The following is a 14,281-nucleotide window of genomic DNA, read 5'->3' as shown; positions in this document are numbered from 1 at the left end:
GACAACAACCAAATACGCTGTTCGAAAATCACCAACCAACGACTTGCGAGCTGCTTTCCACCGCACGGCAAGAAAGACTGGAGAAGATGGCGTCGGCTGAGGGCTATGTACCAAAGCGTACTGACGTCAGGGTACTAGCCTATACAGCTGACGCCGGACCCAGACTTTGGGATTCTGGCCGACCTCGGGCTGCCTGCCGGCAGGAGCACCCCACAGTTATGACTGCAACATTGAAACACGAAGAACATCAGCTTCTGCTTCGGGCGCCACGCGGCAAGAAAGACCGAGGAAAATGGCGTCGGCTGATGCCTTTATACCCGAAGAACTGCAGCTATGACGTCGGGTGAAGTGCGACACCAGCAGAGGCCAGACCCAGACTTTGGAATCCGGCCGACCGAAGGGCTGCCTGACGACAGGACAACCCATTTGTAAGGACTGCAGATGCATCCTTGAAGGACATCCTGAAGCAGGTAAAAAAAAAAGTTTGGTTAAAAATACAAGCAGGAAAAAAAATGTGAAATTAAGTATGAAAGGACATTAATAAGAATAAATCAAACCAACTTATAAAATAAAACCAAAAAGTTTACATATACAGTGCTTCTTCAGGCTGTACACAAGTAAATACCAAGACAATTCAGATTAAATATACAAATTAAGGTGGCATGATAAAATTCTAAATCATCATTGGATCCATCTTAGGTCATCTAAACTGCCTCTTCAGTTTACATACTGAATTTGAGGTGGCAGTTTACTTGCCCTGGCCGCTCTACAATGGTGCAGTGAAGAGAAGTTTGAGTGTTCATGTCTATTTCCTGCTGCAAATAATAGCCCACCTTGGACTTCACCACCTGATTACTACTACTACTACCCTGTTCATCCATTTATGATGAACTTTCAGGCTTCTGCTTCAGTGGTCTGCATTGGTATCCGGGGATGTACAAAGCTAGAAGACAAATGCCCTGTCTGATGGCTATATATATCCCAGACTCTCCCACTGTGCAGACTGGCAGTAAAAGAGTGAGTGCGCCCCTGCATATTTATGTGCCATAAGTCAGAAGTATCATCTCCTGCCATCCTAAGCACTCCTGACCAAAGGATCTGTCTGAATGCCTTCACAGAATACATTACTACTAGCAGTTCATTTATATTCATATGCCTCCCCAACACAACATTTGATCAGGACTCCAAAAATTATCTACTCTGGGTGTGTTCTGCTAAGTCTGACTGGAGGCACATGAGACATGGAATGGCTCTAACCTGTTCCTTATAATACACAAGTTCTTTACCGATATGGAGTGTCTCCAGGATCTTATGTTCTAAGGAGTAAGCCCTGTTGGTTTCCAGGATACCAATGAACCATCTTCAAGTGTAACCACCTGTGCAGAATGATCAGGTTAAATGCTGTCATGTACCAGAGAGCCTTGAGAAAGGCACAAGCTATCAGGAAGGATCTGCCTGCGAGAGAAAGACACCCTACGACTTATAGTGTCCAGAATGGCCCCTAAGAATGCCTCAGATAAAGGCTGGACTTCATTCATGGGTTTAAAAAGAAACCTAAATGACATAAGCACCGTGCAGCACAGCAAACAGCTTCCAGGATCTCCTTCTGGCTATCAGACAGTTGTCCAAGAAAGGTTAGCTATGAGCATACTTGAGCCTCTGATGTGCATATATAGATACTACATATTCTGTCAAGATTTGGGATGTGGTAGACAGTCCCAACAGAAGGGACTCCCCGGCAGCCTGAACATTTTTATTTTTCTTGAAGATATGAAAATCATTTACATCTAATGTGATCAAGAAGACATCTTTTTCACAGACAGGCAAAAACGTCATTTTGAACTTCCTGTTCCTGATAAAATTATTTTATGCTTCAACTCAAGGGAAGTCTCAAAACATTTTTATTGCGTTGGGACCAAGAAAAAACAATACCAGTGTCATCTTTGTCACTAAGATATCACTTTGATAGCACTGCATTTACCTGGTAGGAAGGAGTCATGAATTGAACTGGACTTGTATGTTTTCTAGGGATGGAATACATGCCCTGAATGTAGGCAACTACTAGAATACTATGCAGTATCTCATGCACACAGTGTTTATCACCCACAAGTCAGAGATGATCAGAAGGTCCAACTCCTTCTGAAGTAAGAGAAGCGCCTACCAAAAACTCTGAGGATGGGTGTGGGGGGAACAGTCACAGCTGCTCAGTGCACAGAGTGATGGGGGGGGAATCTAATCCCTGTCTGAATTCCTGAGGACCATGCTGTCTCCTTTTTGCATTTCATAGCTATGGCTTTTTTGAAGCTCTTTCTTAGTCTGAATTGCTCCACCTTGGTTTGCCCTTAGGCAAAAGGGCCACTGTTTGGTGAGTAGTTCTGGAATGCTATTGGGGGAGGGGTTATAACACCTGCTGGACTTCAGTGACTGCTCTTCACTTTCACATTCAGCTTCTTGAACATTTCCTTTTATGGGAGGGTCAAAACAAACCTTCTCATTTTCTCAGTTATGCATTAAAAGAGATGTTTCACATCTTCAAGCAGGGGATGGACCCAAAGTCATATCTCCCTTGTCAACAGAGGATGCAGTCCTGGCAGAAGCATCCACAGTGTCAAAGACACAATCCTACCTTGCTTGCTGTGGCAGTAAGTTAGTAATCCTGTCTCCTAAGAACTCATCTTCTATTTCCTCTATTTGTTGAGCCATATCTTGAACTTGATTTAATTAATTCACTTTAATATTGACACACAGGTTTGAAGTTTATGGTTCTAAATAGCTACGATGGCAGAGGTATTCTCTTGCCTGCCAAACCTGTCCAATACTTGCTTCTCACTATTGTCAAACAAAGGGTGGCCAGCTTGGAACCCCAATCAACCAATGTTGAATCCACAACTGCTTTTGTACAAACCTTTTATGCTTTGATATACTACAGAATTTTTCAGGCTTTTTGGTACAGGTGGTTGAGAATCAGTTCTAGAGATGCCACATTAAAAACATCCTCACCTATAAGTATAGCATGAGGAATGGCTGAAAGCTTAGGCTCTTCACACCCTAAAAACTCAAAATGTATTTTCAAAACAGTCATGAACTTTGTCATTCTTCCAACCTACTGTTAAGTGTTCTCGAATAAGAGAAGTACAAATGCAGGTCAAAGACAACTGAAAAACTTTACTGAGAAACTGCCACCTTGTGGCTAGATACCCACTTGTAAATACCTGGTAGAGACTACCTAAAAAAGATCCTAGATGATAAACAGAACTGCTGAACTGTCGACTCACCTTCTTTAGCTTCTCAATCTCATTCTCATCCTTCTTTACTGTCTGTTCCCATGTGTGCACTTTCTCCTGATCCTCTTTCAACTGGTTCTTCTCAAAATCAAGCTGGATACCCAGACGCGTCTTCTGGTTCTCAAATTCTAACCTGCAGCACAAGATAACAAATGTCAGTGCAAAGCTGCTGCAATACTACACTAACACCATCTTACACAACATTACTAATATGCAGCACTGATGAATCTTTTAACACAGGCCTCAACACGCTGAAGATTTGGATTCTCATCACAGACAGTAAAAAATGTCTGAATTCACTACTACCAAACAGAACAAATGAGTTCTTTGGTGAAGTCTTTACTAGACTTACTTCAGTGAATTCTAGCCACTGCACTGTTCTTGGGAGGACACAGATTAAATAGAGGCATCTATGGTGTACTACAGGAAATAATTTAAAAAAAAAAACAAATGTTGCTTTTTTTGTCTGTTCCCAAAAGTAAACATTCAATGAGTGAGAAGGTCACTGAAAAACCAATCAGTAAAAACAAAATGAAAACTCCAGGAAAGCTAGAACTTCCACTAAGTGACCTACCAAACCTCTTGTATCAGAGGCACATGGAATATATGCAAATGATCCTTATGAACATCAGGTGTTTCAGCTAATTGGCAATTTTGAATGCCCATGACTTGTTTCTTCATTTTAATTAACAATTTCAGGCCAATAAAGCCAAACTCCACTAGCTGTTTTGTTTGTTTGTGTCTTTCGGCTTTTCCCGGTTAGGGGTCGCCACAGCGGAACTCCGGTCCGCTAATGATTGGCAGTAGATTTTTACGTACTGGCTTGCCGGGCCTAATGCACAACCTTCAACGAAGGAACGCCCATTCACGCATGTCGCTACACAGAAGACGCTCTGAGAATCGAACGAGCAACGTCTAACTGTGAGGCGACAACGCTACCGCAGCACCACCACTGGGAAATCAGATATGAATATTTCGGCCTTGTTACGACCTCATCAGCACAGCACAAGCACAGTGTTTGACTAAGCAGAAGAAACACAGGGCTGTTATACCCAAGTGATGTCCATTATCATTAGGGTCACTGCAAAAATATCCCAAACTAAAACAATGAGTGAGAAGGTCACTGAAAAAACAATCAGTAAAAACAAAATGAAAACTCCAGCAAAGCTAGAAAATACAGTTGCATACACTTACCATAAATTTAGATGTTCAAGTGTATTCACTGTTGCAGTCATCACATTTTGGTTATCTGCCTGCAGGTAGCCCTCAGCTGGCCTGAATAGCAGTGTCTTCGGATTTCTGCATTGCCTTGGATGCTGTCGCTTCTTCCATGACGTCAGGTTGTCAGGGGTATAAAACAAGAAGTTATGTACTCACCATAACATTCGATGTATGTAGTCCATCTCGCCTCACATTCTTACCCGTGGGTTCGGAGCCGAATGTCGGCTCTGACTCAGCCATTTTTTAGCACGAAGTCTATCTATTGGCTGGGCTAAGATGGTATCCCATGCTGCACTGCTCTCTATCCCCAGATCTAGTTTGCTGCGAGCACCAGCACTCATTCTGTCCAGGCATAACAATATCTAAGGAAAGGAACAACAAACCAAGAACGAAGGGAACACTGAAACCAGGCCTAACCTCCAGATCCTCCAGGATGGGGGAAGGTGGGGGGGGGGTAAGTAAGAATGTGAGGCGAGATGGACTACATACATCGAATGTTATGGTGAGTACATAACTTCTTGATGTTATGTAGTCCAATCCCGCCTACATTCTTACCCGTGGGACAGTGTCCCCAGCACCTAAATCCTGGGAGGCTCAGTGGAAAATACTCCTGAGCACTGTGGAACCAAAGGAAGACCTGCCCCTAAATACCACATCTAACTTGTAATGAGTAATAAAGGTGTGAGGAGATGCCCAAGTAGCCGCAGCACAAATATCATCCATAGACGATCTGGCCTAAAAAGCTGTAGATGTAGAGCTTGCACCTAGTGAGAATCTCTTTCACCTTGGTTCCAAACAAAGAGGAAAGTACAGTTTTGTACCTACCATAAATGTAGATGTCCGAACAGGATAGCATCTGCAGTCCTAACAAATGGGTTGTCCTGTCGTCAGGCAGCCCTTCGGTCGGCCGGATTCCAAAGTCTGGGTCTGGCCTCGGCTGGTGTCGCACTTCACCCGACGTCATCACTGCTGGTCTTCGGGTATAAAGGCATCAGCCGACGCCATTTTCCTCAGTGTTTCTTGCCCCAGATGCCAGTTGCCCTCTTGGAAAGCTAAATTTTGGATAAATGCCAATGTTTCCAAAAAGTAGAAGGCAAACACAAAAAATAGACATGTATGTACATATATACAAACAAATACACCATAAGAAATCCCCCCCCAGCTAGCTATTAGGTGGGCAAATACCCTAGGAATACCACAGAGGGGAAGGAGGGTGGGTAATCCTGACTGCAGATGCTATCCTGTTCGGACATCTACATTTATGGTAGGTACAAAACTGTACTATGTCCTTCAAGGATGCATCTGCAGTCCTAACAAATGGGTAGAATACCATAGCCAAACTAGGGGAGGAGGAAGAAGGAATTATGGTGTAGTTAGGATCCCTTGCAAAACAGCAGTGGCAAACCCTGCTCGGGATCTCTAGTATAGAGGTAAGTTATAATGCTTGGCAAATGTATGCACGGAGGTCCAAGTAGCAGCCTCTATAATGTCCTTGGTAGCCACTCCTCGTAAGAAAGCTGTGGTAGTGGCTGTAGCCCTTGTAGAATAAGGCCTTATGTTCTGTGGAATTTGCTTTCCATGGCAGGAGTAACAGAATCTTATGCAATTTCCTATCCACTTGGAGATTGTCGGTTTTGAAATTGCTTTTCCTTCCCTTCCTGTTGCATATGCTACTAGAAGCTGGTCAGTTTTTCTATTGCCCTTGGTTCTGTCCAGGTAGTAGCGCAACTGTCTATGTACATCCAAGGTATGCAGCAGTCTTTCCCCCCTATTCTGTGGATTGGGAAAGAAGGTAGGTAGGTGGATTGCCTGGTTTAGAGACACTCTGGATACCAACTTAGGCATAAATGTAGGATTAGTTCTCATGGACACTCTATCTTGATGGAAGATTAGGAAGGGTTGTACTGCCATTAAAGCCTGTAGTTCCGAAACCCTTCTTGCTGAAGTAATTGCCAGCAGGAAAGCAGTTTTCCAGGATAGGTGTTGTAGATCTGCTGTTGCTGCTGGTTCGAATGGAGGGAGTGTCAATTTTTCTAGCACAAAGTTCAAGTCCCATGCTGGTAATGGTGGTTTCCTTGGAGGTTTTACATTCTTGATTCCCCTCAGAAACTGCCTGAGTAGAGGATGTGAGAAGACAGGGGGATCGAAGCTGTATTCTGCAGAAATAGCTGATGCATGTATCTTGATGGAGGAGTAGGACAGGCCTGTATGGAGAAGCTCTGCCAAATACTCCAGGATGTTGGCAATATCTACCTTTGACACATCTTTCCCTCTTTCAGTACTCCAAATGACAAACCTTTTCCATTTTCCTGCATAGTTCCTTCTTGTTGAAGGTCTGCAGGTCTCAAGGATAATGTCTTTAACCCTTTGGGATAAATCTGGGTTAGTTGCTCTTATGTAATGTTCCAGGCAGCCAGTTGCAGAGTTTTCAGGTTTGGATGCAATATGTTGTAGTTGCTCTGAGTTAACAGCAAAGGAATCAGGGGTAGTGTCCACGTTCCCCCCCGAGACACGCTCCTCAGTAATGGATACCAATGTTGTCTTGGCCAATTTGGAGCTATCAGAATTATCCTTGGACGTTCCTCTTTGATTTTCAGTAGTACCTTGTGCATCAAAGGAAGAGGTGGAAATGCATATGCTGTCAGGCCTTTCCAACTGAAGGATAGGGAGTCCACCTTCCAAGCAAGTGGGTGGTATGTCCTTGTGCAGAATTTCTTGAGCTGGTGATTGAGTGGGGATGCGAATAGGTCTATCTGTGGCATTCCCCATTTCTTTGTGATGGTCTTGAAGATGTCTGGGTGTAGCATCCATTCGTGAGCATCCGAGGTAGTTCTGCTTAACATGTCTGCTAGGATGTTTTCTTTTCCCGGTACAAATATTGCCTGTAACTGAATGTTGTAACTCAGAGCCATATTCCATAGGTCCAGAGCCATTCGGCATAGGGGGTAAGAATGAGTGCCTCCCTGTTTGTTGATGTACCACATGACTGTGGTGTTGTCTGTCCTTATCAATTGGCCTTCTTTGAGGAATGGTCTGAAATTCTGGATTGCTAGTTTTACTGCCAGCATTTCTTTTTGATTTATGTGCAGGTGCAGCTGTTCTGGAGTCCATAAGCCTTGAATGCACTTGTCCAGCATGTGGGCCCCCCAACCGAGGTCTGAGGCGTCCGTTGTGATGGTCTGGCTTGGTTGAATGCTGTGGAAGGACAAACCTGGGTTTGACCGGCATGCCTGAGCCCACCATAGGAACTCTTGTTTCAGGCATGGGATCAGTGGTAGTTCGGCTTCTAAGCTGTGTCTGTGTTGAGACCATAGATTCTTTAGATACCACTGTAGCTTTCTCATATGCAGTCTGGCATGGGGAACTAGGATTATGCAGGATGCCATGAAGCCCAAGGCCTGCAGTACTTTTCTTGCTGTTAGTTTGTTCTGCTTTGTTAATGCCAAGAAGTAAAGAGGAAGTTGTTCTTGTTTTTCTGCAGTTAGGGATGCCATCTGTTTTACTGTGTCCAATTCTGCACCCAAGAATGTTCTTGTTTGGGATGGTATCAGTCTTGACTTTTTAAGTTGACTGTGTATCCCAGGGCTTGTAGTAAGCAAATGACTCTTTGTAGGTCTTGTGTCAGCTTGTTTTGGTTGTCCGCTTGTATCAGGCAGTCGTCCAGGTATGGATAAATTTGGATTCCCTGAAGTCTGCAGTGAGCGATTACTGATGCCAGGCATTTCGTGAACACTCTGGGCAGTAGATAAGCCAAAGGGCAATGCTGAGAATTGATAATGCTCTGATCCTGCAAGAAATCTGAGGTATCTTCTGCAATTTGGTCGTATGGGGACGTGCAGGTATGCCTCCTTGAGATCTAGAGTTACCAGCCAATACTCCTTGCCCAGCATGGGAAGAAGTTGCTGTAGGGTCAGCATTTTGAATTTTGGAACAATGATGAATGTGTTTAAAGCGGACAGGTCGAGAATAGGTCTCCAACTTTTCTCTTTTCTGGGTACTAGGAAGAGTCTGGAGTAGAATCCCTTGCCCTGTTCTGTAGGTGGTACCCTTTCCACAGCTCTCATCTTTGTTAATTGAGCTATTTGTTTTTGAGCTTCTGTCTTTTGATTTGGTGGTAGGTTTGGCATTCCTCTTTTTACTGGTAAAGTGTGGAAATGAAACCTGTAGCCTTGGTCTATAGTCTGCAAAATCCACTTGAGATATAGTGCCAGTTTTTTGAAAATAAGGCTAACTTTCCGCCTAAGGGTGCTGCTATTTGTTCCCTGGTAGGCGGTGTTAGAGCCAAGTCACTGTGATTGTCCTGTTGCAGTGGTAGTGGTTGTATCTGTGCCTCGTTGCTTATTGCCTTGCCACTGGCGTCCCCTGTAGGCACCTCCTCTGGATTGATTTCTGCCTCTTGAACGCCTATTCCTGCCTCTCTGAGCTTTAGAGGAGTCTGGAAAGGACCAATTTTTGGAAGGCCAGTTCCTGCTAAACCTTGGGGACTGAACCTGTAAGAAATCTTTAACTGTTTGTACAGATTTTGCCTTCTCTTCCATTTTCTTCATTACCTGTTGGGCAGGAGAACCAAATAGACTGACCTTATCCATAGGAGCATCTAATAGCTTTGCTTTAACATGATCCGGCAAGACCTGTTCTTTCAACCATGCATGCCTTCTTATAACTGTGCCAGTCATGGCTGATCTAAATGAAGCCTCCAGTGCATCATAGCCACATTTTAAGGAATGGTTACTAACCTGCTGAATGTTATTCACCATTTCTAGAGCATATTTCTTATCTAAGGTATCATCAGAGGACAGTTTCTTAGTTAATTGATCAAGCATAAACTCTTGGTATTGGATCATATGAAACTGACAGTTCAAAGCTCTAGCTGAGAGAAGCAGAGGTATATACTTTTTTACCCCATCTCTCTAAGGACCTGGATTCCCTTTCAGAAGGGAGAGGGTTTTTCGTTGAGGTTAAAGCTACTGCCTTAGGCCCCTGGGAAATAGTCTCAGGATCTGCAAAAGGAGCCTTGTATAAGTGGTGATGAGTGTCCGGGACCCTGTAAAACCTATCGGGCTTAGCAGGGGCAGGGGGTAAAGTGTCAGGAGCAGTGCAAGCATCATTGAATGCATCATCCACAACAGGGAGAACTGGAGGTATAGCTAAAGGCCTGTGTTGCGGTAAATGTAAAAAGGTCCTAAGCCTTTTTCTAGAGTCAGAGAAATCTTGTCCCTGCCATTGGAATTGCTCTCTCATGGCATGTAATGTTTCCCCAAAAGAAAATTCCTCTGGTGGAGAGGCAGAAGGAATCGATTCTTCAGCATCGGAATCTTCATAAGTAGAAAAAGGAGCCTCTGGATGGTCTGTATTGTCTGTATCATCAGAAGAGTCATCTGAGGACACTGGCTCAGGGGGCTCTGCTCTAGGCCTCTTTTCTGGGGGTTGAGAGGCCCTGTCTGGATGAGATTGAGATCCCCTTACTAAAGAGATGAGATCCTCTGCCAAGGTAAGCATTTGGGAACTGGAACTGGGCCTGTGAGAGGGGGGCTTAACAGGCACAGACTTAGCAGTTTTGGCTGCTTTAGCCCTAGCAAACGCCTTAATAGACATGGCTGCAGGAGGCCTAGCAGGACCACGTGCTGGGGTAGAGACATCCAAAGGGATGGTGTCCGATAAATCTTGAGAAACCACAGTAGCAGGCAAAACTTCAGAGGCCGATTCAACTAGGGTAGAAGGGGCCTCGGTAGTAGTCATGGATTCGGCTGGAGATTGACCCGTTTGCTCGGTTTCGGCCGAAACAGAGACACTCGCGATTTGCTTAGCCGTGGTTTCGGCCGAAACCGCGAGTGTCGGTCCTTTTCTTTGCGTTTCTTAACAATTTGAGTAGTCGGAGGATCCGACGGCATAATGTACGCAAAATCTGAGCCGAAAAACTGTTCAGCAAACTCCGACCGACGCCTAAGCGTTCGTCGGTTGAAGGAAGCACAGGCTAAACAAGCTGCTACGTCGTGGTCTGGGCCTAAACAAGGTAAGCAGTAAGAGTGGAAATCTTTATGAGGTATTTGTTTCCCACAAGTTAAACAGTTATTCACTTTTTCTGACATCGGCTGAGGCAAGAAAGAGTCCCCAACGGGGTACTTAGCTTTATAGAAGTCTTCGAAGTAGTATTCGGTAGTAGTAATCTCTGGATCTGACCAACCGGCACTTGCGAACAGCTTCTGCTTCGGGCGCCACGTGGCAAGAAAGACTGAGGAAAATGGCGTCGGCTGATGCCTTTATACCCGAAGACCAGCAGTGATGACGTCGGGTGAAGTGCGACACCAGCCGAGGCCAGACCCAGACTTTGGAATCCGGCCGACCGAAGGGCTGCCTGACAACAGGACAACCCATTTGTTAGGACTGCAGATGCATCCTTGAAGGACATCCATCAAACGGGGCATCAGTGAATGAAGACTTGAAGGCCTCCGCGAAATGACAAAGGCGCATCCAGGCCTGCCTCCTAAGAGCAACTCCTGAACTTGCTGCCCTACTCGCTCCCTCGGCTGCGTAGATCATCAGCCTCATGGAGAAGTTCGCAATAGAATTGAGGGTAGACATCTGAGCGTTGACCTTCTGAGCCACCGCCTCAGAAACGTTACCCGTGAGAGTATCTCCAAGCTCCTTTAGGAGATCTCTCTGGAGCTGTGTAAAGTGTGATAAGTAATTCAGTGACCATAAGGTAAAGGTTGCTGAAGAAAATGTATGCTTCCTGTACCGGTCCATAGTCCTAGACTCCTAGTTAGGGGGATGGCCGGTGGAAGAAGTCTCAGCTAATTCCTTCTGGGTGGCAGCTGCCACCACCATGGCATCCACAGGGACTCCCTTGGATAGAAATTCCTTATCAGGAGGGGCAGACAAAAATTTATTGGGTCTCCTGGGGACTGGTTCCACAGAGTCAGGGGTTTCCCACACTCTTCGACAAACCAAATCCAGAAGCTCGTCGAATGGTGGAGATACTCAGGAAGTGGAGGGCTGAGCACCAAAGGCCTTCAGGAAGACCGACTCCTCTTTGGAGGGGGCTTTGGATGGCCAGTCACCTCTTTGCTTCAAAATCTCTAGGATGTCAGAGAAAGAAAAGAGGAGGACTTAGGGGACCCCTCCGATTCCTCGAGGTCGGTGTCTGACGTGAGAGACTCATCCTGGGAATCTATGTGCTTCCTCTTGCACGCTTCCTTTCTGGGCAGCTCCTCAGGCAAAAACTCTGAGGGGCCCTCAGAAATATGGGGACCACTCGTGGGGGTACCCCGAGGCCTTGGGGCTCCACTGTCCAGAGAAAGATGGTGATCAGAGACCTGCACCGGTGTTGTAGGGGACAGAGTGACTGACCCGTATGATGCCGTTGACGACCTGGCCAGCGTGCTCTGCATGGCCTTGAAGGCTGGTCCCCCCGAATCCGAAGAACGAACAGCCTCCGAAGCCGAGACAGGAGTCAGGCTTCCCTGCGCCAAAGCACCAAGAGGGAGACCAGGAGCCGAGAGGTGTCCCGAAGCCTCTCCCTCAGGTCCGGTCAATGAATCCTGAGTCCTGAACCCCGTGGACGGCATCGACGGGGTTGGAACCGATAAGACAGGAGGGGCTGTCGGAACAGACCTAGGGACATCACACGGAGCCGAGCACTCTGGCTCTGAAAGCCGAGATGTACTCGGAGGAGGAAATATCTATGTAGGTTGAGGGACCGGCTCTGGAGCCGACTGGGTCGCAGCAGAGAACAATTTAGCCAGTACCGGTGACTGAAGAAATCTCTGCACCACTCTATCGACGTCCACATCGGATAAGGTCCTGGAAGATTTGGAGGATAGGGGAGGAGATAGAGACCTCCTCTCTGAAGGAGACCTGCGAGGAGATACAGACCTAATGCTAGGCGACCGGCTCCGAACAGGCTCCAAGAAAATTGGAGCCGAAGCAGGTTCCATAACCACTGACACCTCCTGTGGCCCCGAGGACAATGAAGCCGAGGATGTCAAAGATTTTGCTATTTTCTCCGGCGGCTCCGAGGAAACTGATGGAGCTGGGGATCGCTTTTTTGCCTTGGAAGATTTTGCCTTAGAGCTGGAAGCACTCTCCAGACCCTTTTCGAAGGAGGGTTTCAGAAGTCCCTTCAAAATCAATTTGTTCTTCCTTTCCTGATGAACACATGGGCTAAAGGCATGACAAAAAACTACATGATTCCTGGAGATGAATCGCTCCCAGACAGTACACACAAACAGTGTGTCCATCAGAGATGGACATCTTATAACTGCACTTGGAGCACTTCTTGAAGCCCAAGTTCTTATGCTCCTTAGTATCTTTGGACATAGTTACCACAAACAGCAAGTAACTAACTAAAAATTAGACCAACAGTCAAACAGCCACAAGCGCGGGAACAAGCCAAACAGTCAGAACACCACAAAAACCTCTCACTCAAATGATCCTTAGACACAAATACAAGGGAGGAAGACTAATTCCTCTTAATTTAAACGGTTTTAGACCAAGGGAAGGATTTAGCACACAAGGAAAGCAAGGGGACAGACTAAGTCCTCTAACTGAAACGGGCCTAGCCTGTTGGAAACAGCTAGTGGGATACCACAGAATACGCTATAAAACAACACACAACTTTTCCACAATACAGTCAAGAACACACACAATAGCTATTAAAATAGCTTTTTTCTTAGCAAAAAACTCCTCTGATACAAGAAAAGGGTACTTAGCCACAGCCAAGAGCGAGACCATGTCCGAGCTACATGAGCGGAAACGAGATCTGGGGTTACAGAGCAGTGCAGCATGGGATACCATCTTAGCCCAGCCAATAGAAAGACTTCGAGCTAAAAAAGTATGGCCACGTCAGAGCAGACATTCGGCTCCGAACTCACGGGTAAGAATGTAGGCGAGATTGGACTACATGACATCATGCAGCCGACGCCATTACATCAGTTTTTCTTGCCCCAGATGTCAGGTGCCTCCACAATAGGAAGCAATTATATGGTATGAAACACCCCCAGCAAAAAGCAAATACACATGATATAATATATTCCAAATAAGGAGGAAAGGTAAAAGTCAAGAGAAGTCAGGGGGCTGGAGGGAGGGTAACCAGGACTGCAACAGTGAATACTCTCGAACATCTACATTTATGGTAAGTGTACACAACTGTACTATGTTCGTGTTTCACTGTTGCAGTCATCACATTTGGGTTGATTCCCAAAGCTAAGGAAGGGTGGAGGAAGTTAAACAGCATTAGGGCTAGCAATAAGGCCCTGTAAGACTGCTGTGGCAAATCCAGCTCTGGATTTAGAAAAGATAGACAGGTGGTGATGCTTGGTGAAAGCATGTACAGAGCGTGCCAGGTTGCAGCTTCCAGGATGTCCCTGGTAGGGACTCCTCTGAGAAATGCAGTACAGGTAGATGCAACCCTGGTGGAATGTGTTCTTATCCCCTGTGGGGTAGGTTTTCCATGGTGTTTATAGCAGAAATGGATGCAATGTGCTATCCATCTGGAAATGGTTTGTTTTGAAATGACCTTCCCCTCTGCCCCTGTAGCAAAGCTAACTAGCAGCTGGTCAGATTTTCTGAGAGGCCTAGTCCTGTCCATATAGAATCTAAGTTGTATGTGTAGGTCCAGAGAATGCAGTATCCCTTCCCCTTTAATCTGAGGATTAGGGGAAAAAGTAGGCAAATGTATGGACTGGTTTAGAGCCACACTAGACATCACCTTTGGCATAAAGGATGGATTAATCCTGAGGGAAACCATGTCCGCATGAAAGACAATGAAGGGTTCC

At 45.7% G+C, this 14,281-nt stretch overlaps 1 protein-coding gene across 1 annotated transcript in view; it reads right to left on the bottom strand.

Annotated features, from left to right (window-relative positions):
- The window catches only part of SMC1A (structural maintenance of chromosomes 1A), a 1,753,330-nt gene that overhangs the window by 743,369 nt on the left and 995,680 nt on the right, over positions 1–14,281 (bottom strand). The window contains exon 19 of the mRNA XM_044060554.1: positions 3,276–3,417. Coding sequence (XP_043916489.1) covers positions 3,276–3,417 — 142 coding nt within the window. The remainder of the gene's footprint in view (positions 1–3,275; positions 3,418–14,281) is intronic.

This window comes from Protopterus annectens, chromosome 1.part0, assembly GCF_019279795.1.
Source record: "Protopterus annectens isolate FY-2018-M chromosome 1.part0, PAN1.0, whole genome shotgun sequence".
In the NCBI taxonomy this organism is placed as follows: Eukaryota; Metazoa; Chordata; order Ceratodontiformes; family Protopteridae; genus Protopterus; species Protopterus annectens.
Note: the sequence above shows the minus strand (reverse complement) of the source record. Positions and strands in the feature narration are given on the sequence as shown.